The 23,815-nt window shown below is 41.0% G+C and overlaps 1 protein-coding gene across 1 annotated transcript in view; it reads right to left on the reverse strand.

Annotated features, from left to right (window-relative positions):
• The window catches only part of ush2a (Usher syndrome 2A (autosomal recessive, mild)), a gene marked incomplete at its 3' end in the record, with an annotated part of 184,671 nt that overhangs the window by 75,171 nt on the left and 85,685 nt on the right, over positions 1–23,815 (reverse strand). The window contains exons 41-51 of the mRNA XM_084001543.1: positions 20,847–21,009; positions 20,596–20,743; positions 17,875–18,032; positions 16,714–16,861; positions 15,198–15,353; positions 12,371–12,518; positions 10,789–10,931; positions 3,120–3,775; positions 2,252–2,421; positions 1,984–2,150; positions 1,782–1,870 (exon numbers count right to left, since the gene is read on the reverse strand). Coding sequence (XP_083857669.1) covers positions 1,782–1,870; positions 1,984–2,150; positions 2,252–2,421; positions 3,120–3,775; positions 10,789–10,931; positions 12,371–12,518; positions 15,198–15,353; positions 16,714–16,861; positions 17,875–18,032; positions 20,596–20,743; positions 20,847–21,009 — 2,146 coding nt within the window. The remainder of the gene's footprint in view (positions 1–1,781; positions 1,871–1,983; positions 2,151–2,251; positions 2,422–3,119; positions 3,776–10,788; positions 10,932–12,370; positions 12,519–15,197; positions 15,354–16,713; positions 16,862–17,874; positions 18,033–20,595; positions 20,744–20,846; positions 21,010–23,815) is intronic.

The raw sequence follows: 23,815 nt of genomic DNA on the forward strand, positions 1-23,815 counted from the left end.
TTAATACGCATGCAAACACACACATATGTATGGAGTATATAAATATAAAAATTGCACGTGTGCACACGCACACACACATGCACATACACGCACACACACACACACACACCTGTGTTTCTGTACTGTGTACTCTTACACACTTATACAAACTGTCATGTGCATTAACTGATCAGTTAAGAGCTTGTTGAGAGTTTAGGTGATTAAGTGGTCATCGTTGATGAGACTATTATGAATGAACGTCAAGAATAATTATTTCTTATGCAACCTTGATATTCATTTAACAAGTGACACCGTGAGATGATACAGGACACACACACATATATACACACACACACACGGGCAGGGTCATGTTGAGTTAGGTAGCTCATTTCCCAAAGTGCGTGTTGGGTGTGCTTTGTGGTGGAAGTCATTTACAGATTGAATAGCCTGATGTAATCTGGAGATGGTGAAGACAGCGGAGACCCTGGGCTGACACAGAGCACTGGGGCTAAGGCCAGTAGAGTATGTGTGTGTATTTGTATATGTGTTTATGTGTATATGAGTGAGAGAGAGAGACAGATGATAAAGTTGAGAGTGAAAGAGAATAGGTGTGTGTGTGAAAGGATGTGGTTTTGGGCTTTGAACATCTACGCTACTATACTGAGAGAAACCGTCCAAGTGTATAGAGAGTACCAGTCACTGCAGATAAAATATTCTTGTTCATGTATTGATGTTATTATTCACACATGGAGGTGAACTTATACCATCAGGACTAAGTCTGAAATCTTTTAGTTTTCTCTAATTGGTGGTGAAATAATTAGGTAGATATCACAGATCCAGTTATTTGAGCACTGGTTAAGTGTCTGCAGTAGGAAAGTGAGTGTACCTCAAAATATCTATTTTGTGTTGGTCTCATTTTACTATAAAAGCATGGTGGGTGCCTTGCCACAAAAGATAACAAAATGAGCTAACGGAAAATATATTTTAAACAGGGTAATAGTGACATAGTCAATAACCCATTGAGGAGGGAGTGATACATTCACTGAAGGAGAAAACAGAAAAAGACTGAAGGCAGATACTCAAAATCCTCTCTCTGTTGTCAAGGTCAATTGGTAACCAGGAAGCGGCCTGCCTGCCTGTCCAATTAGCACCAACCAGGAAGGAAAAAGTTCCCCCTCGGACCTGTGACCCCTAAAGCTGTGCTGCTGCAGAGATGACAGGGGCGGTTCTGAAATGATGACAGGCATTAGCATTTTTCTGCAGTTAGCATTAGTGCAGGGCTGTGAGTGCATGGATATGTGTGTGTCTCCATGTGTGTGTGTGTCTGTATGCACATGCATACAATATTGTTTCAGAGGCTTTCACTGATAGGCCTTGATGTGGGATTAGCTAGTGCTGGAATTTAACTCTGGCCCCTCCTTCAAAATGGCCGACAGGAAGGAAGCTGCTGCAGACAGGGTCATAGCCCCACCCATTTTCTGAAGGGGACCTTGAGTTGAATGTTTTTCTTTCTCATTAAATCCCAAAAGGGAAAGACAGAAGAATCAGTGTGACATTGCTTTGTCTTTTCTACTCCACACTTCTGTCAAATCCAGAGTGACTGAGGTGACTCTCTTTGCATTTTATATTTTGTATATTTTGTCAAGAAACTTAAACACTTTATGAAGCCAACACACTCACTCTGAGTATTTGACACCTTCTAACTTTAAATTGTATCAGGAAATATTCAATTAACTCTCAGTGCCCAATTAATGTGTTCTATTTAATCTTTCTGTTTTTTAGTTTAAAAAAAATCATCTTACTTGAAATGACTCTGGTCCCAAGACCTTCACCCTTGGTGGACTGAGGCCAGCTGGGCGAGAAGGTCTCGTGGTGATGCTGACCCAGGGTCCTGCAAGTATATAACAATTTGCATTCAACTTTAACTTTGTTATAAAGTGGTGAATTACCAGTGTATGTATATTGATTGATAGTACCTCAGTTAACAATTCATTATGGTCTTACCTGTGGTGTTGCCAGCCAGGTTATGGAGCACCAGTCGATACTGGTAGGTAGTCCAAGGACTGAGAGCTGATGAAGAGTCCAGAAAGGAAAGAGGCGGGGGGTCTGGTGGGAGATGGCCCACTGTAGAGACTTGTTTGGTCCCAGCTACTCTACGCTCAATCAGCCACCTACCCCGGGTACAATACACAGTAGAAAATAAAAAGATAATTACATACAGATATGAGAGTCACCCAGGGATTGAAGTGCATGCATTGCAATCATCTCTCACCGATCCAGTGGTCCATTGCTCAACTGTGGTGCACCCCAGGACAAGAGAACAGAGGTGGGTGTGTCAGAGTAAAGGTGAGGTGCAGGAACCCCTTGGGGAGGAGCAGGGGGGGTACGGAACTGTTGAGACATCCCGGACACTGAACAACCCACGCTGGTGCACGCTTCCACCTAGGGTAGTGGAGAACAATTTTACAAGACCATAAGGTGACAAGTGTTTTTTTTATGTTATCACTTCTAATTGTTGCAACTTCAACTACCATGATCATTTTTCAAGATCATCATGCAAGCTTATTATTCAAATGGAAAAAAAACCAAATTCTAGTTAAAGGCATACTTAACCCAAAATCGATAATTCACTAATTTTCTACTCACCGTCATGCCAAGGAAGGGTTCAGAGAACTTTCATAGTTATCAAAACGCTTTTGGGGTTCCAGAGGGGGTCTGGCTGGCAACAGATTTTCATATAATGGCGGCGGATTGTGCTCACTTTTGAATCGTCCAAAACACACTATGAAACATCCAAATACCTCCATACTGCTCGTCCGTACTGACCCAAGTGTCCTGAAGTCGCGATAATGAAAAAAATTATTTGATCTCTGTTTTTAGCCTTGATGTCTTCGAAACCCTCTTTGGCATGGCGGTGAGTAGAAAATTGGTGAATTATCGATTTTGGGTTAAGTATCCTTTTCATGTTTTAATTATATAACTAGACCATAAAATGAGAGAAACATTGTGTCACCACAATATTATAATTTGTATTGACAATTATTATTTTTTAAATATTTTGTTTTGTACAATAAAGTTGTGTATTCTACCAGAATGTCATGATAAAGCTATTATCTACCATTCACTACACTATGTAGTACCTGTAAGCTGTAGGTGTGGTATGGGAGTAGGTCGAGGAAAGTGTAGTTCGTGGTGTTCCCAGGCACAGTGACAAACAGAGGGGATGAATTCAAGTCTGCGTCTTCACTAAAGGAACTGGATATGGGGCTTTGGGAGTGGTCTTGTGCTAAAAGTGGTTCAGTGTTGACACTAGTTGCATTATAGTGTGGCGTATAGACTAAAAGGCCGGGGCTTGGGCTCACACTGGTAGTACTGTGTTTACTGTGGTGGAGTGAAAGCGAAGTTGGGCCTTGGCTTGTGTTATTGTATTCTGCAATAACAGGCCTCAAGCTAGAGAAAGGTTTAGGAGCAGGGTTGGGTCTAGTGCTTTGGATTGTGCTTGAGCTGAAAGTAGACATGGAGATGTGGCCTGAGCCAGGAGGGGTAGGGCGGGATGTCGGTCTGAGGCTAGGATCTGAACTCAGGTGTGCAGTGTTGGGCGATGGGCCCGAGGTAGGATCTATACAGGAGCTGACGGTCGTGTCTGAGCTGGAATCTGATGAGGAGACACATCCGGGCCAAAGAAAGAGGGTGTAAGTGTTGATAATGCCATTGGGTCGCGATGGAGGAACCCAGGTAACTGTTGCACTTCGAGGGTGCAGCCCTGATAGAGTGGGGCTGTCGACTGGTCCTGGACCTGCGGACAAGGAAGATGATGAAGTGATGAAGAGAGGGAAAGGTGAAAAAAGCGAAAGATAAATATGCATGTTTGCTTATAAAGGAATAAGAAATAACAGTGATAAGAGAGGATTTGACGAATTGAAGAATTATTTGACATCAAGAATGACATCAGAAGGACAAAGCGTGATTCTGCCTTCCCCATTCAAGGGATTAACATGGAAACTCTCTTTCTTTCTCAATTTTTCCTCAAGCAACCCAAGATTGTATTTATGGATTTATGCAGAACCTGTGACTGTTTGAGTGCGAGACTGTGCACCTTTACTGTATGAAGGGAACTCAGGTGATGGAGGTGAGGTGCGTGCAGTGTGTCACACAGGGTCGGGGTCCAATGTGTTTTCACATTCACAGATATTTTCATTGCCTGGGAGCTCCGTAACTTCTCATGTCCAGAAAAGAAAATAATCCTAACTACTAATAAAAGTATGCAGGCCAACAGAGATGCACATCAGAAGACCACAGGGGCACATACACACACGTCACATGACTTGCACATGTTCATGCAGGAACCTACACAAGACTAGTCAGAGGAATATTTCACTGCATGGTAACTCATTTGAAGGTAATGCCCCCTCCCCCCCTCCTCCCCCGGCATTTACATCCCACAGTACTGCTCTATAATGGACACACACACAGATGCATGTCCATATACATAGACACACACTTCTTCTAACGCACACTCACTCAAGCCCACACCCACAGTGATGCAGTATAGCAGTAATGGTGCTGTGTGAAGGGCAAGCAGATCAAGGTGACTGAGCGGACTGAGGGAGCGTGCTGCGTCGCTAAGTGCTACCGCTAACCGCTAACGGCTTTCCCAGATGGCGGTGTGGTTTGTGTGTATGCGTGTGTGTGTGTGTGTGCGCGTAGTAGGTAAGGGAGAGACAGAAAGAGACAGAGATTGACAGAGGATGAGAGAATGTGTGCATGACTGTATTAGACGTAGAGAGTGCAGGCATTATGTATGTGCCTGTCAGTAAGTATGCGGGCATGTGACACAACAGTTGTGTGCGCGCAATATGTGCAGATTTTTCAGGTGATCAACTAACTGATTCACCTCACAGACACTGAGGGGACAACGAATGTTCAGTGTTTGACCCAGGATGTCCTCAATCTACTAAAAGTTTAAAATGACTCCTGGTCTGATGTTAAGAACAATTAAAACCCTTTTTAAAAGACCACATTTCTTTTTAAAACATCTGAATCTGATCATTTATCAGAAGAACTACGTCATGTCCTATGAAAAGCTGACACAAAAAAGACTTGCATTGAGTTTTAAAATGTGTAAACAAACATGCATAGATATAATATAATCTTACAATTAGACACAGGGATACACATCACCAGTAAAAGGGACAAAAATGAATTACTATGCCACACACACGCGCACACACACGCACACACATATTTTCCTCCCGAACAAATAAACAACAATGTAAAATGGTGATGTAAAGCTTGGCTGATTTTACAGATCACAAATGCTGCCGCCAACAACACATCTTTCCTTCTCTCTATCTGTCTCTTCCTTCTTCTTCGTTCCTTTTTCTGACCCCTTCCCTCCCTCTTCCCCCATCACCCCTCTCTCTTTCATTTTCTCTCTCTCTTATTTGTGCTTTGTGTCGCTGTCTCTCTCTCTCTCTCTCTTGCTCCCTCTCTCCCTCTCTCTCTCTCTCTCTCTCTCCAGGCTCCCTGCTAAATAAACAATGCAGAGAGTTGACCTTTTGGGTTAACAGGTTTTTATGCTAGCTCTACTCAGCACTCACACTGATTCAATTACCACCAAAGGTCCACTGAACCCCACGAATAACCAAGGAGCCCGTCCCCCTGTCTGCCTCTGTGCTTGTCTGCCGGCCTCTCTCCATGCCTCGCTGCACGCTCGTTCATCTTTGCCGAGGGTTGGGGTGTCTCTCTTCTACCTGTTTGTCTAATTTTTTACGTTCTGCATCCCTCTGGATTATTTGACAATATTCTTGCCTGCCTCTCTTTGTCGTCTCTGGTCACAATAATGTCCACTCCAACTACAGCCATGAGAGGTGCACACACAGAGAGACAGGAAGTCCCAAACTGCAATTAATTTCACCACAAAAGACAAACCAGTCACCTTGATCCAGGCCCCATCAACCAACCAAAATAACCCCCGTTGTTACCCCCCATTCCTCCCTCATTCCCTCTCTCCTACCTTCCCCCATCCCCCTCCCTCTAAGTGTTGAGTGTTATTTAGGCTTTACTGGCGCGTGTAAAATTCTGCAATTTGAAGGGCTGTTAAGTTTTTCAATTGAAATTTTCATTTAAGATGCAGGTGATGCTTTTTTCCTTTTTTTTTTATTTTACTGACGCTTTACTGCTCTCTGGATAGGAGGGAACGAGAGTTAAGGGAATGCGTTGCAACCGCTCTCTCCGGTTTCCTGACTCTTTATCCACCTTTTCCTTTTCCTCTTCCTCTCCCTCCTGCTCACCTCTTCCATTTTTCCATCTCTCATCCCAAGCGGTCATCTTTCCTCTTGTCTCCCATACCCTTTCACCTTTTCTGTCTCCCCTGCCTCTCCCACCTTTTCAATCCCCATGCCTTTCCCTCTTTCTTCCCCCTCTCCTTCATCCCTCCCTCCACACCTCCCACCCATACTCCTCCTCGCACCAGTAAAACACAGTAGCAGAAAGCTAAAACAGGAGTGCAGGGCCGCCAAGCTTTAAATCACATTTATAAGGATTTGGTTAGCATAGTAATAACACAATCAACTGACAAGGGCTGCGAGAGGGGGAGGAAGCAGTGTGTGTATGTGTGTGTGTGTGTGTGTGTTTCTGTGTATGCATGTGTACCTCTGTGGGTATACATTGTATGCAGCTTGTTGTGCATATTTCTGTGTGTGTGTGTGTAGGTCAGGGTCCATCTGTATATATTTAACTGTGTACATCTATGTGTATCCATGTGAAGACAAGAGGAAGGGTATTATTTTTAGCCTTGTGCAGGGTTCTGTTCGTGTATGTGTATGTATTTGTGGGTGCGTGCATGTGTGTGTGTGTGGTTGACTGGGCTTTTGAAGGTGAGTCAAGGCTCCTAGGAGTCATAATGAGGACAAACGCTGAGCTTTACTGTTATCAAGATGCTTACGACACGGTGTCAAAACGTGACAAGCAATACGGTGGGAATTTACATTGCATTTCATATCTTTACTTTTTCTGCAGATTACTTAATGTCATTGCTGCTTTAGAAGACACTGAAGAGACAGTGAGAAAGAGGATGATGTATGACCAAGGTCATGAACTTGATTTGTATCCATAAAATCATGAGTATGTGAGATGAGCATTAGCCTTTAAGTAACAAAAACCATCATGATACCTTTGAAATGTCACTCATTCAAAATACTCAACATCCTTTTTAGACTCTGACTATTTGTAGTGGTTTATTAAATTCAAACATCTCCTGGTGAATCCTGCATTAGATGGAGCAAACTAAAAGTTGCCAACTAATTACTAATTAGTTAAACAATTAAAAACCATAACCACATGTAATTGTGAACCGCTGGGAGTTCTTATTTGAGAAAGTGAACATGTAAATCAATGTTAAGATACTGTAATCAGTGCACGGTATATAATATATCCTAATATTTTAGTTATCTTGTAATATGACGAATAATAGTGGGATTATGCTCACATCACTTCCACATTTCCTCGAGAGAGCCAAGTAAAATGAATGCGGGAAATAAGGTAGAGTATTAATTTATTAATGCAGTCACTCATTCATTAAATAACATGAATTCTTTGTGTTCTGTCATTACCTCTAACCTCATCTCTGTCCCATGTTCTCCTTTCTCACCCTGCTTTAATTTCAGTTTGGTAAAACAGTGATTCTTTAATGCTCTCTCTTACACATGCACACACACATACGTGCACACACTTTCTAAGACTGCTTGAGATCACTTTGTCAAAACAGTGCTTTATTCATACTCTCTATAACACTCTGTAGCACACATACATGCAGTTTTCTAAGAGAAAAGACACGCACACACATTTTCTCTCTCTCTCTCTCTCTTAGATCACTTAGCTGGTGTGAACATGGGAGTAGACAGAGGAAAGGGAGCTGTCCAACACGGCTAGAGTTTATGTTCACAGGAGCCGTCTGTCTGTTCTGCAGCGGCAGGAATTCATAGGGACCAAATTACATTAAAAAGATGGATATAAAACTTTAATGGAATGATAAAAAGGAAAGGAGGAAGCATGGGTCTCTCTTTCTCTGTTCTGTCATTAGCCACATCCTCTCTTCTTTTTTCTCAATTCCTCATTTTACCTTTTTGCTTCCTTTATTTTTCTTCTCTCTCTTTTCCTCCTCATTCTTTATCTTCTTTTCTATTTTTCTCCCTTCTCTCTCTAAATAGTCAAGAGGCTAGTCTGAGAAACAGAGGAGGTGAAACACATTGTGCAAAGACAGAACGAGAAAGTATGAGAAAGAGGTATGACAGTTTGAGAAGGACAGAGAAAAGAAAACTATATAAATGCACAGGGAACCACAGAGGGGGCTGAATTAATAAAAGAGAATATGCACTTGGATCCATATTATTAATGAAGGTCTTACATGTACAGTACAGTTCTGTAACAATGTAGAAACCTTGCAAGGTTACAGCTCACACATATACACACAGATCAAGTTAGGGGGATCTCCTCAAAAAAGGTAAAACCCGAAGGCCCACTACACTATAAAAAATGATCTACCGTATACTGTATGCCATTTCATCATATATATGAATGTGTGTGCGCGAGTTTATGTGAATGAATGCTTAGGTTTATTGCCAAGTTAAGATTTTATGTACTTATGTTTGCGAGTGAACTCTTTATGTGTAGCTGCCCCTACAGTAAGACAGCAATCACATAATAAGCAGTGGCCTTAACATACTGTACATGAAATCACACTGAATGAAATGTACGAGTGGCTGCTAAGGTTGTCATTTTTTGTAGAGGTGGGGAGAGGAGATTAGGAGGAGAATGCAGCTTTTCCTGTCACTGCCAGGATGATGAGAGGACGGGTTTATGGTGACAAATTACACATCAATGTTAGGAAAATCCAGACTGGCTACATTTGGCTTTCTCCCATCACAGGTTTAAATCCCTTCTTATTACAAGGCTCCACACCTATCATGTATTCTATTATTATGGTGAAAGAAATTTCAATGCCTACTTTAAAATAATTTAAAATGACATTTTCACACTTTAACAATGCTGTTGGTACATGAATGGATTGGATGGATGATTATTACACAGGGAGCTGTGAACAGGGATGACTGTGTACCAAACATGACACCACCTGCCCTGTGTTTCTGTATTTTAATGATAAAACAAATGTTCACTGTCACAGGTCGGTACTTTCAGACAACATTTAATTTATTAATACTGATTGATTAGTTGCTCTGTCTTGTTTTCTCGACTTTTTCAACTTCAACATGGCCAGTTCACTTCCAGTTAAATAGAGATGGAAGCAGGTACTTTGTCTGCATGAAACTTCATGACTGTGTGTTATTGCTTGTGAGGATGAGAAGGTGTGTGATTGATAAGCAGGACAAGGAGGTGTGTGTGTTGGACACATGTTCTCAGTGTGTACATGTCTGTGTATGTGTGTGTGTGTGTGTGTGTGAGAGAGCGGCAGAAAGATGAGAAAGAGGAAGCTGGGGTTTGAATGATGGGGTACAGAGTGATCGAATGGACACATCTATTACAGTCCGCACACATACAAGTAGACAGAGAGAGGAGTTGCACGTTTTCAACCCCACATCAACACAGGTGTACACACAAACAAAAACACAAATATTGTCCACCTTATCTATAATTGTCAAGTACATGGAGAAAGGGTGTTATAAAAGCCCATTGTTTTAGAGAATGTGTGTCTATGTGTCTGTGTGTGTTTGCTGGAGGGAATTCAAATCTGCATAGCAAAGAGAAAAGCACAGGGCCATAATTTAATGCATCCTAAATGTCTGCAGTTGTGTGTGTCTGAATAGGTTTGTGCTGGCTTCAGTGTGTGTGACTGTATGAAAAGTGTATGTATACATATATGTGTACGAACACATTTCTGTGTGTATGTGTGTGTGTGTGTGTGTGTGTGTGTGTGTGTGTGTACACATGTGCATGTATCCAATGTATGCAAATCTCAGCTGCTTAATGATAATGTATGTGATAATAGCGTGGTACTAATTAATTTATAACTTTGCACTGAGGAGGCTGTTCCAGTGGCTAATATGATTCTATTACTGCAATTAGCCCACAATGACACTGGCTAGGTCACTCACACACAGACACACACCTTACAGTATGCAAATCTCACTCTGTCACTGTGTTTCCCTCCATCTTGCTTGTGCCCATATTTCCTTCACATTCTTCATTTTAAGTACGTTCTGTAGCAGTTTCTCATCCTCATTGTCTCAATCACATTGAGCAGTTCCATTAACATTAAGAAATTAATGCACTTATTATTTTATTATTATAGAATAAAACCACAGAGGCATCCAGGGAATAGAAAACTGGGCAGAGGGTATGTTCTTCCACACCACAGGCCTTATGTTTAATGTTCGAGGGTATTGTTTACATTATCACCTAATATCAGAAGATCTGTCAGAGTCAGACTCCTTAAGTTTAATTTTGACTCAGCAGTACTGACGGCCAAGTGACGGCAGAGGCCAACTAGCAAACAGCTGCTGGCAGCCAGCTGCCACCCAGTCACTTGCAAAACTCTGCTGGACTACTGACATGAGCAGCACAAGTGAGTATGAAAACACATCACCACCAACCACTGCCAACAGAGAGGCTATAGAACAGCAGCACTGAGACCTTCTCTAATGCAACAACAAGTCTGTTCATGACCAACAGGGGAACAATTCATGTCTTCTTTTCATTGTTATTGATTAGAGGCTTTTCCATTTTGAAGTTTTTGCATTATGAGAGTGCACAGGAACAGATGTGTAAATGTGTAAACAGTACTGTACTTACTGTCCTCTGCAGTGTGCAGGGTTGCCCAGGGTCCCGCTGTCTGCCCATGTGTGTGTGAAACCACCACTCTGAACAGGTACTGAGTGTACGGCAACAGGCCCTCCACATGGTAGGAAAAGGTGTCTGTTGCATTCTCTACAAGCCTAGGAATAGATGGACACAAGCATAAATACATGCGTAGACACACAATTGATCAAAATGTGCTGGTGAGGAATCGAACAGGTGGTCAAACACAGACCACTAGAACCAATCTGACCAACATGTGGTGTGTATGTGTATTATTCAATTTCAGAGTAGATTCATTTTTATACGGAAAAGAAAAATACGTTTTTACCATAGCTATGGGTGAAATTGATCAAGGCCATGGTTGTGATTTTATTAAAAAAATATATTATTCAGGATTTAGCAAGGGTTAGGGTTAACCATTTTTTGTTCTTTCATGCCAAATTACAGTACATAGATTAGATTAAATATAGAACTGATCCCAATATTAGTTTGACAATGTAAGTTAGCCATTTTATAGCGTAAATGCAACGTCGTTTCCATGACTGGTGTGAGAACTTGGTCAGCGGTGAAAAGAAAAGGAAACAAAGATGACAAAAGAAGTGAACAACCACAGAGTATTTCTTTAGTATTCAGTAATAAAAGATTTGCTGTAAAGAACAGCTTTGTCCACATTACATCTCACATAAGACAGAAGATGCTCATTGCAATAAAATATATTGTATCTGTTTAATATGTTCCTGTGAGTTCTTTCTAAATCTTATTTTAAGTGTGACATTATCAAAGTCAAGAGAAACATTTAATATGATATCAGACCAGTGACTATCTTGGAAACATGTACAATATTTTCAAAGCTTTTTTTTTATCTTATCCCCATGTCATACCTGATCCCATGTCATATAATCATACAAAAGAATCTAGGACAAAGTAAAAGAATATTGTCATAAATGAGGGACCGTTGACCATTTAGCATCAGATAGATAGAAGGGATGAATGAATGAATAAATCAGGGAACAATGAGATTTCCATAGCAGAAGAGGAGGAGGGCATGGCTGTCTGATATATAATACATGTAGCTAGTCATTTATTTATTACCACAGAATGAGAGCCTCCTCTTCTTGGATTAAATTGCAATTTGTTGTCAGGAAGCATGTAATGAATACATATCAGATGCACACCCTCTCTCTCTTTTTATTCTATCACATTTTCTCTTTCTTCTCCCTATGCCCCGTCTCTGATTTTTTGTCTTTTTGACTCTACCCCCGTCTCTCCACCTCATTCCCTCTCTTTTTTTCTGATGGTCTGTCATATTGATGTGACATATTCAGCTGTGCTGTATAATGCACCCCTTTGTATGTACATGTGCATGCATATGTGCATGCTCCCTTCTTAAGGTGAATATATATGTGATGTGGATTTGAGAGTGTTGTACGTGTGAGTCATTCTCTTACTGCTGTTTCATATCAGATGTGCTTTTCTCAGACCACTTGCATGGGCTGTGGACAACTTTGTGCAAATTTGTTTATCTGTGTGTGTGTCCATTTATTGTGCTCTCTCTCTCTCTGTCTCCCTCTCTCACCTTATCACTGGCCTCTGTGGGGATGTCCTCATTTGCAGGCTGTAGCGGAGTGGGCCGGGCCCGTTGGAGTGAGCAGGAGGGTACCAGGATATATTCAGACTGTCACTGGTGGCATGTGCCAGCGTCGGAGATGATACCCTGTCTGGGGCTACGAGGAGAGAGACAAGATGGTGAGAGGGAGACAGGTGGAGGGAACAGGTGATGGAGGAAATATTTGTTGGTGAAAAAGAGACAAAGGGATGGATTGGGAACAGATTAAGAGCAAAACCTGCAGAAAAATAAGACACAAAAGAAACTTAAAACAAGATGTGTCCATTTCATATTAGCATTATTAACGTCCTTATTGTGCGACGCTGCTTAGGGAAGAGTATAAGAAGAGAAAATGAACATCAAAAGCAGAAACCGAGGACAGAGGGAAAGAACAAAAGGGGAAGAAATACAAAAAAATATTACTTCAGAAAATGCCACAACCAACCGTCAGACTTACTGCTGTACTTCAACCTCTCTGTCTCGCACACCCATTAAAATGCACTTACACACAGCTTTTTAACCCTGCTCTCTCAGCAGAGCGCCTCTTTTCCAGCTGAACATGATAGCACATTGTTAGTGTTGGAAAATCAGTAAAAACATCTTGATTCAGGGAGATTGCTGAGCTCTTAAGAGAAGCAGAGAAGATGCAAGGAGAGACAGAATAAGAAAGAGATAAGGACAACAAACACAAGGAGAAAATGAGAGTGACTGTCGTGTTGACTATGTGAAATAAGAGTAGGCCCTTTTGATGTATAAAGTGACCCTCCAATCAAACACACTGGCCTCTTTCCACTACAACAAGACTGATTGCTGAAGACATCTTATCCAAAAGATGACGGCGCACACACACACACGCACACACGCACACACGCACACACGCACACACGCACACACGCACACACGCACACACGCACACACACACACACACACACACACAGTATGTGTAAAAACCAATCCTCAAAGTGATGTTTGAATACTGGATCAGAATACTATTAGTTGTGGTTAACCTACCTAAATCATCACTCAAATCCATATTCACATTTATTATCTGACACACACACACACACACACACATATGAGTGTCTTTGTGCAGTTTTGTGGAGAGCTCACACTGTGACCATTTACAGTTTTGTCAGTGTTATGTTGTCAGTACATTTATTTCCAAATTGTATTTTCTGCATTTACTGTATGCATTTTGTGTGTGTACAGATATAGTTAAAGAGTTACACACTCATTTGTTATACATCTTAAAAAAGCGTACCTTGGAAACAAGCGAACTAGGGTTAAGGATGCCTGAGGAGTCTCTCAGTCTCTTATCAGTTACATATAAACTATAACATAAGTATGTGTGACTGGCAACTTGATTGATAAATTATTGGATGTCCATATTTGAATCTAAAAATTATGCAAATATTTCAAAGCCTGTCCTTGTTTCTGTTTCCTAAAACAGCACATCTTACTGTAGATCAGTAGGTCATGTCCAGAATGAGTTTCAGTGTGTGTGTTTCAGATAGAAAGTATTCATCTGTGTGTAATTCTTGAAACACGTTGAGTCCTGCCTCTCTGACACACACACACACACACACACACGCGCACGCACGCACACAAAACACATACATCACAAAGACACACACTGTTGGTGAGCCTGTGTCTCTCTCATGCTGTGTTAGCAGGTACAATATCAGAGGTGTCACTAATCGTTTTAAACTATGCACTTTTATGTTCACTTCTCTCTCTCTGCTCTCCTCCTCCTCTGCTCTTCTGTCTCTTGCTCGGCTATCTTCTCTCTGTTCTTTCATAGAACAAGGACGCATCAAGACAGTTTGCCTTAAAGAAGTCTAAAGAGATGCCAGAGGCACAGAGGTAGAAAGAGAGATAGAAAGAGAGGAAACGTCTCGTATTTAAAATTTATACTTTCTTATGCCTTTGTTTTGAACTTGAACAGCAGAACTTTCCGAAGTCTGTCTTTTGTTGTTCTCTGACTAAGACATGGGTGTGGTGTGTGAGTATGCGTATGTATTCAGTTCACTTTTCTTAATGTTGGCCAAAGTGGTAAAATATGTGTTGTTCATAGACGTATGTGTTGTTACCACCTGGTTGCTGTTATCTGCTCTGATCAGTTTTGACGTTTATCAGTATGCACAATCAGCACTCTGCATGATTGTACACACACACACAAAGATATACGTGTTCAGACCATAAGGTGAAGTCAATTATCTGTTTGTGTGTGTGTATGTGTGTGTGTGTGTGTGTAGAGTACGGACCAAAGATCCAATTGCAACCATTTAATTTAGTACATACACAAGTTAGATGTGGGCAAAAGTGCCATCTTATGATGGCGGTCATAAATATATCATCATACTATCATATCCAGTTTCTCACTACAGAGGGAAACTCCTATCATGTGACTGTGGTGTTTTAGTCCTTCAATATCTGTATCATCCAGATTGTCTCCATGCTGTCTGTAGTTATGATATTACTTTAGTAGCATAAAAGTATAGTATAATAAATTGCACTGATCAATTAACTTGAAAAGTGAACCTTCCTACACCTGACTGGACAGATGTAGCACTTGCTTGGATGTCAAAATGATAGCTACTTACATCAGTCTGTGAATAAATTTGAAAATTATGCCAGGCATTTGCACATTAATGCAACCCCCTATTTTTAATATTTATGAGGATGATGAGTCACTTTAGCTTATAAGACATAAGAATGTAAGTATATATCTGATCAGGACATGTGGATTTGTGTGATGGAGATGTGCCTCTTGTGCATTTGTTGTGGGTGGGTGTACCTGCTGGAGGTGTTGTAACATTGAGTGGCAGGCTCTCCACACATCCCTGTGTGTTACACCCTCTGATCCAGAAGCTGTAGTTGGTGTACGGCTGCAGGTCAGTCACCGACAACCAGCTGCCAGCTGCTTTTCCTCCGTCTAACACGCCATCGCCATCTAAGAGACAGCGAGTCACACAAAGACAGACATGTAGGGTCTTAGGCCAAACAAGCTCTATATATCTAGTGAGGATGAAGACAGTGATGTCTTACACAGATTATTTTCATGGCACATTTATTTATTAGAGTCATCACAGTGATGGCAGAAAAAGCGATTCATAAAAGATAAAAGAGTTCAAGAGAGAGGAATAGTGAGTGAGATTAACTGAGAGTGATCAAAAGAGAGAGGCCTCCATGTTGAGGTTATGCAAGGATAGTCAAAGAAAAGGGATCAGAAAATTACACTATGTTAAGCCTATCCAATATATTTAGATGGACACACACACACGTGCACAAACACATATCAGTTCTGTGTGAACTAATGAAGACAGTGTGTATCAAAGAAACAAGAGGTTATGGGTAACTCGAGCAAAGCGCCACCTCTCTCTTTCTTCCACACCTCTTCTATCCTTCTCTCCACTCATTTTAATCTGTCTGTTCCTCTGTGAGATGCAGATCAAAGTCTCTGACTCTGTGTGTGTGTGACACAGAGAGAGAGAGAGGGAGACTAGGTGAATATGTGTGAGCTGAAGGAGTGTGTTCTGCCATTTCTCATCTTGCTCAATTTTCTTCTTCCACTTTTTACTCCCATGTCCAGTTCTCCTCTTCTGTTTTACCTGCATTTCCCCCTCATACATCTATGTAAATATGAGCTTCTCATCTCTGCTTCCTCTGTAGACTATTGCTTCTCTGCTACTTGTCTTTGTTCTTCCTCCCATCTTCACACCAGTGTTTTGCTCTAGACTCCTATATCATCTTCCCTCTCAAGTCAGTGGCGATATCAAAAAACCCTGTCTTCTCTATATCACTCTGGTTTGATTACTCCTTCTTTGACTTCCAGGTTTCACGCCCTGACTTTCAGTTGTCAGTCTTAAGTCCTCAGCAGTGAGGAGTCTGTGTGTGTGTGTGTGTGTGTGTGTGTGTGTGTGTGTGTGTGTGTGTGTGTGTGTGTGTGTGTGTGTGTGTGTGTGTGTGTGTGTGTGTGTCTTTATCCAAGTTACTGTTTTACTCGTATCTGAAAGAGAAACCACTAGACAGTCTTAAAACTGCTAATGATATAAATTGTACTCAGAGCAGAGCAAGCAGTCTTTTACAATCACTGATCATTGTTTAAGGTACACACACTTGCAGTCTGATGTAATCTAACACAACAGCTCTGCCACAAATTCTACTTTTATGAGGCGTATAATTCGTCAGTTTTGTTCACACAGTTGAAAAATTATATTTCTACTGAGGTTGTGATGGGTGGTGGTGTTGCACTGGACCTGGCTCATTTACATGTATGAGACACAGACAGAGAGAGGGGCCGTGTGTGTTACCTATGGTTTTGTAGTACAGTGTGTAGCTGAGGTTCCCGTTCGGCCTAGGAGGGGCTGTCCAGCGAGCTCGAAATGATCGAGAGCTGTGATTGGTCAGTTCCAACAGTATGGGGCCTTCTGGGGCCATCTCTAGTGTCCGTACCTCCATCTGATTTATTGAAGAAAAAAAAGAGAAAAGACACAATCTTACTTGTGTTAAACTCCATAAAAAGGACAGACATGTTGCATGTTTACATTCACATACAATGAATATATTGCGTTTTATTAATTCTCTTCACACCCATCCATACAAGTGAAAAAAAAACAGGTAAGAAAATCTTCCCCCATGGGATGACCGCAACATGCATCATAGAGTGGATTACTCAAAGTGTTAAAGAGTAATACTCTACTCCAACAAGTTTTAGTGTGGAATGAAACTACTCATCTGGCAAATATTAACTCTACATCTGGTTTTCTATCCTCTTTCTGTTATCCTTTTATTTTTCCCTCTCTCTTTTTCTCTCCTGCTACACTCTTCAGTTTTCACTCCACTCACTGCCCTCTGTCGCTCTTTCCACCATCGCTCTGCTCTTTTCTTCAGTCTCATTTCCTCCTGTCTCACTTTCCTCCTACCCTCTCCTCTGCTGCCCTTCGCATCTTCACTTTCCACCTCATCTGTCGCTTTGCTCTGTCCATTTGCTCTATCCTCATCATTTCACTTCCATCCTCAAACAAGTTCCTCCTTCCTTCTCCTTTTCCCATCCATCCTGCCAGCTCTTCCTCTTCTCCTCTTCATCCTGTTCTCCGCCCCCTCCCCTTCCCCTTTCCCACCTTCCTCTCCTCTTGTTCTGCTGTGTCAGCTGATCTTGCAGCGTCTGACTAAATATGGCGTCCGTATTGGAAAAATGCCCCAAAATATGGCCTGTCGTCAGAGATGTCGTTGAGCTGGAGTGGCATTTCCTACCAAATGTCACCGTCGTCACGCCAACCCTCGTTATTGAGCTGGGAGAATCGATCACCTTTATGATGCCTGGTGACACCAAGGCACACAGACACACGTGCACACACAACACACACACACACTTTGTAATTGTCTGACTAATGTAATGTTTGTATCTCAGAAAGGATGTTGCTGATTACTTTATTACAATACATCTGTTAACTAGTAAATGATTCACTGACCATCGGTCCTTTGCCGCAGCCCTGTGCAGTGCAGGCCTGCAGCCTGAGTACGTGGCGGCTCCATGGAGAGAGTCCCTCAATCACAAAAAACCTCTGGGAAGAGCTGGAGTTGAAAATGAGAACTCCATCCAGCCAGAGACCATGGCTGGTTATGATGCCTGGCAAAAGAATACATCTGATTAAACCAGCTAATAATTATAGGAGCTTACCTGAGTCACTGCAAACAAGTTTCAGTTTTTCTCTTCACATGTAAATATAACAAATGTATTAAATCAATTCCCTGCACAGATTCACTTCTGTAACATCAGCATCAAATCACAACTGGCTACTTCATTGCACTGGTCACACATACACTCTAAAACAGTCTCAAGACTATGAGGAATCACAAGGTGAGCTTTGCTTTGCTGGGCTGCCGTCTGTCCGGGTCACTGGATTACAATGCAAATGAAATGTGACTTAGGGGCTCCAGAGCTGCCAGTCAATGTGTCCTAGTGTGATCCAATGATGAACACAGCACTGAAACAACAAATGTAACCATAGGTGTTACAAAGATAAAGGCCCTCAGGAGGACAGTTGTACCACTGTGAATACATGAACGCACACACACACACATACACACACAAATAGGTGCAAATAGGTGTGCTCTAGCAAACTCCTCCACATACAGGGACGTTCCACGCATACATGGAAAGATACACACACGCTAAGATGGGGAAATTCACACTTGTCCATCCACACACACACACACACACACACACACACACACACACAGAGGCACAATAATTACATTACATTACATCCACCTAATAAAAAAATGAAACAGTACGGTGCCAAATGTGCTTTTCCTTAATAAAAATGCATACAGGGGGCTCAAAAGATCAGTGCTAAGAGCTAAGAGTCTATTCTGCTTTAATCATGTGTGGGTTTTATTATTGCTCAATACAGATATACACACCTATCAGGGAAATGAAGACACAAAAACCCCACAGACGCCAACTACATCTGGGAAGCTCTTAATGTGGCCAATCACATGCGTGTGAGTGTGTGTGTGTGTGTGTGTGTGTGTGTGTGTGTGTGTGTGTGTGTGTGTGTGTGTGTGTGTGTGTGTGTGTGTGTGTGTGTGTGTGTGTGTGTGTGTGTGTGTGAATAAGCCCATATCAGTATAGGTTGTAATAAAGACAGGTTGGGAAATGAAGCAGCGAATGCATAACAGGCTTATTTCCCCTCTTTGTCTGCGTGTTGCCCCGACCTAATCCCCGAGAGGATTATCCCCCACAAATCCCTACGGAATTGGGGAGAAGGGGGGCAAGAGAGAGAGAGAGAGAGAGGACGAGAGAGAGAAGGAAAATAACACAGAATCTCAGTCCTCTGGATCACATCGTCATCGTCATTGTTGCCATCCATTTATGAAAAAAGGTTTAAATGAAAAAAAAAACCTGAGCCCTTCTCCCTTTTTAAGTAAAAATTAAAGCTTTTTAAGCATGAGATAATCGGGTAATCATGATTAAGTGTCTCCCTTGTTATAAATTTCTGTCATCAGATGAGAAAAGCTTTAAGTAATTTATCCAGGCTAATATGCACACACATCACAGGGTTTATGGTGCGAAATGCACTCATGTGGCATTAAGCGTAAAACACACACTATTCACATTACACACACACATGCATTATGGAATTGCACATACTTTAACGAGCATTGCAGTAACATTTGATAATATGTGGCAGTGCGTTGTATGTTAGAGTGAAATGGGGTGGGAAATCCTCAGATGGTTTTCGTCACTCAATTCGTTTGATTTCAGAAGACGTAGCATTTGTTACATACAGTCCTTTAAAATTCATGTTACTATTTTATTTATTAATTCATGCACTGGTATCAAAATTGCATTATGTAGAAAATTCTCCTGTCCACCACTTTGAATTTCTTCACTGAAAACAGTTAGGCACAAATAACTTTTATTATTATTATCATTATTATTATTCTTATTATAACCTTGACAGATTTAAGTCAATATCTAGTTTAAAAATTCACAACATAGATGAAATACACCTTAGTCCAGCACTGTTCAATGGATTTTAATTGGCTGCCAGAGAAAGGAAAAAGAGAGACAACTGTGAATCTATGTACTTCCAGCCTGCAGTTCTCTATTCAGTCAAAAGGGAGCACTTTTCATCCACTTAAAGAAGCCTGGTGAAGCACTGCCCTCTCACTCCGTGCCTCCGTTCGTCCCGCTCTCAAACTGTACATCCTCTCACATCGCCTCTGCCTCTTTTCTGTTTGTCTTTGAGTCGTTTGCGCCCTCTCCTTTTAAGTTTCTTTTTTTTTTTTTTGATTTAATGTTTTTATTTTTCTCTGTTTTATCTAATTCAATTTCTAACCCATCTGATTCCCCTTGCACAAAGGTAAAATTGTAGGGTATACCTGAACCATGTCCAGATCTTCATATCTAAATGTGTGAAGGACCAGGTTGAAGCATATCCTCACACCTTGAATACACTTCCAGAGGTCAGCTAATGATACATGATCTCATCCTAATTATGATTCTTGTTAATGAGTCTCAACATCTCACATGTTTGCAATCCCTTTCACTGAGAAATGCCATAAAAACATCTTTCCAGGCATGTGAAAAAACATTTATGTTTTTAGCAAGCTTTTACACTGTAACATTATTCTAAAAGTCCCTGTTGATAAATTTCCATGTATATTTGTGTCTGTCCTCTCACCATTTGGAGTGCCAGGAGGTGTCCAGCTGACGTTGAGTGCATATGGGGACAAAGGGGTGACCAGTGGTGCAGGAACATCCTCTGGGGTGCTCTCCTCAGTCTCAGCATGGCTGGGAGGGCTGAAGGTACACCCACCTCCTGTGCAAGCCTGATGTACACACACACATGGCAGACACAAAAACATGAACGTATGGATGAGGGTGATCATGCAAATCATAAAGACGATTTACAGGGTAGAGGAAGACACTTACAGCCACTTTGATGGTGTAATTCGTTCCAGGGGTTAGGTTGCGAAGTGTGTGGTCTTCAAAAAGTTCTGAGCTGTTATGGGCAACCACGGACTGCGCACCGTCATGTGACAGGAAGATGGAGTAGAACTCCAAAGCGCCATTGACCTGAGAGGGCCGCGACCACCTGGAGAAGGTGAGAAGAATCAGTGGAGAAGAAAGCTACAACATGCTGCACATTTTTAACTTTAATATTGTGTTATTTACAGAACTGTGTCAACATACTGAAGGTACAATTCACAGCTATTGACTGCACGACGACACCAATACAACAAGGATTTAAAAAAAGATCATGAGACAGAGTTTATTTATCTGCATGTGAGTACAGTATGTGCTCACGTGCATGTGACTTTATCATTGTGTTCCCATCTGAAAGTACATGGAAACACAATCCCGAGCTAAGATTTCTTACACACACACACATGCACACCCACACACAGGTATGCTGCACACACAGTTTCCTTTGTGAGACAGAGGTGTCTCCTCTTCTATATTTAGAACAGGAAGGTCATCCCCGACAGAGAGAGAGGGGGAGAGGACGAGAAACATGCAGAGTATTCATTACAAAATGTAAAAGAGAGTAAGAAGCAGCAGAATCAGATAAAAACTTGCTTGGTTCATCAATGCTTAACTATTATTCTACTATTCCTTTTTTTAATCTCTTCTGATCTTCTAATGAGGGATAACAGTGGCTGGTGAAGATGTATTGATGACCAACATGTGCCCTCTGTGCTTTTAAAAATGCTTTGATTTGTATCTGTATCTCATTGTTGAATGAATATTTATGCAGTGAAACAACATCTTACCGTAAAATGTTGTGCAAGACATGAGAAAATTAGAAGCTAACCACACTGTTGTTTATTTCATTTCACCTTCATTCGTACAGTAAAATATAGTGCTGTCGAAACAAAGTTTTGAAAGTTTTCATACAAAATCCTGATCATTTTCCCAAATTTCGAGAACAACATTGCACATAAATAATTCATAAATAAATGAGCAAAAATAGTCGGCAATTCTCTCAAATCCCAGAGAGTAACACAACCCTCCTGGCATGGTAGCAGTGGGAGGCCATTTTAAAAAGTGATGGATTCCTTTCTTGGTTCCTCCCATTAAAAGCCAGCTTTTGAATGAGTGATGAGTGTGTGTTAGCACACAATTAGCCACTGTGGCTAATCTATCACATTTATGATAAGATTTATATGCTGTCGATTGGCAGTGTGATGTATGTCTACTTTTGAAAAACTAAATCAAAGGGGAGTTGTAATAATCTGTATCATAATTCACTGTGGTAATGGTTTTAGAATACCACTGGTTTAAGAGTGTGTTATGAAATAAGACGGCGGCTTTTTCAGCATGTTAAATTTAAAACCAGGCTCTCTGAGATGCACAAGGTTCAAATCAAATCACCGCCTATGAAAAATGTCAAACTGTCAACATTGCACACTCATAAAAACACATTAGCACCATCAAGTAATTATTAATAGCACATTATTATACATTCACCAATTTAATCATTTAAAATAATTTTGGACTGTTGTCCTGAGGTGCCATATGGCCCATCAGATTTTCTTTGTATTTGTTACTGCACACGTGTCTGACAGTGTGGTACCTTTGCGTCTGCTTGTGTGTATGAATGTGTTTGTGTCAAGTGGTATAAGGTGAGGGCAGGGAGGAAATCTGCTGATATTGTTTTGTTCAGATGCTGCAGCCTACCACAACCTTTCTCACAGTTTCTCACCCTTAATACACATATATAACTCTGCCTCACTTCCTTTTTAAATATTTCCTACATCTCCCTCCTTTCTTTCCTCTAAAACTCACACTTCATCTTTCTCTCCTCCACTCTTTGGTCCAACTGTCTTCACATTTTCTCACAGTTCTTCTCTCTCCATCTTTCTGTCTTTCTAAGCTTTTCTCACAGATAAAATAGAGAGGTATTGACCAAGTATGATCTCTCAACCTCGGCCTATTACCAATGTGCTAACAAGGCAATATGCAGCCTTCCCACACCTGGTAAATATATGCAGTCCAGACTGAAAGCATTTGGACAGTTACACATTTTTATTCCTCAAGCTCTGAGCTTCTGCACATTCAATTTTAAATAAAATAATATGCCAAGCCTTTTTAATGAATATAGAAAGAAATGTGTGCAAGATAATGGCCTTTTAACACAGCGTGCACATTTTTTTACAGTTTCAAAAGTAAGTAACTGGATATTTGATCTAGATCTGGATATTTAATATTTTGTGCTCAATGACTGCCTGATGTCAACCAACAGAAATCAGCAGTCCCTTATGATACTCTCCCTTATGCTTGTTGTAGCATCTTCAGTAAGATGAATACAGCTCAGTCAGACTGTTCAGGTGACCGACTTGGCCAGTCGAGGATATTCAACCTCCTCACCCTAAAAAGCTCTTAAGTTTGCCATGGCCAGAGGTTCTGGCTCATTATGCGGCTGATTAGAGAAATAACAGCCAATGACTTTTTATGCATTTGGCTAAAACTGAGAACAAAATGGTCCTGTTTACCTCCCCATGTTGCCTTCTCAGTAGTCAAACCATTACAGTAATATATATCTGAGTCTCAACTCCAGAACTTTGTTCCTGAATCTGACCAATTTCTATTTGTACATTTTGGTGAACTTAGCCATTGATGTTTACAAAGTATTTGTGTTATGTGGTGAACCCTCTGATGTTGTAGTCATTAAGGCTCTTCTATATGAGGAGATGATATATGAGATAATTATAACCTGTGCTACTGTATGTTCAAATTAAGACTTTGTGAAAAATATTTCATATGTTTTATCTAAAAAAAATACCCCAAGAAAACTCTGTTTTGCTGCATATAGGAACACAACCCACACACATTCAAAATATTCATTGATCAATTAGTTAATAATAAGCTGTGCCTGCTAGTTCGAAATATAGTCTTCC

Source organism: Trachurus trachurus (genome assembly GCF_905171665.1).
Source record: "Trachurus trachurus genome assembly, chromosome: 3".
NCBI classification, from domain to species: Eukaryota; Metazoa; Chordata; class Actinopteri; order Carangiformes; family Carangidae; genus Trachurus; species Trachurus trachurus.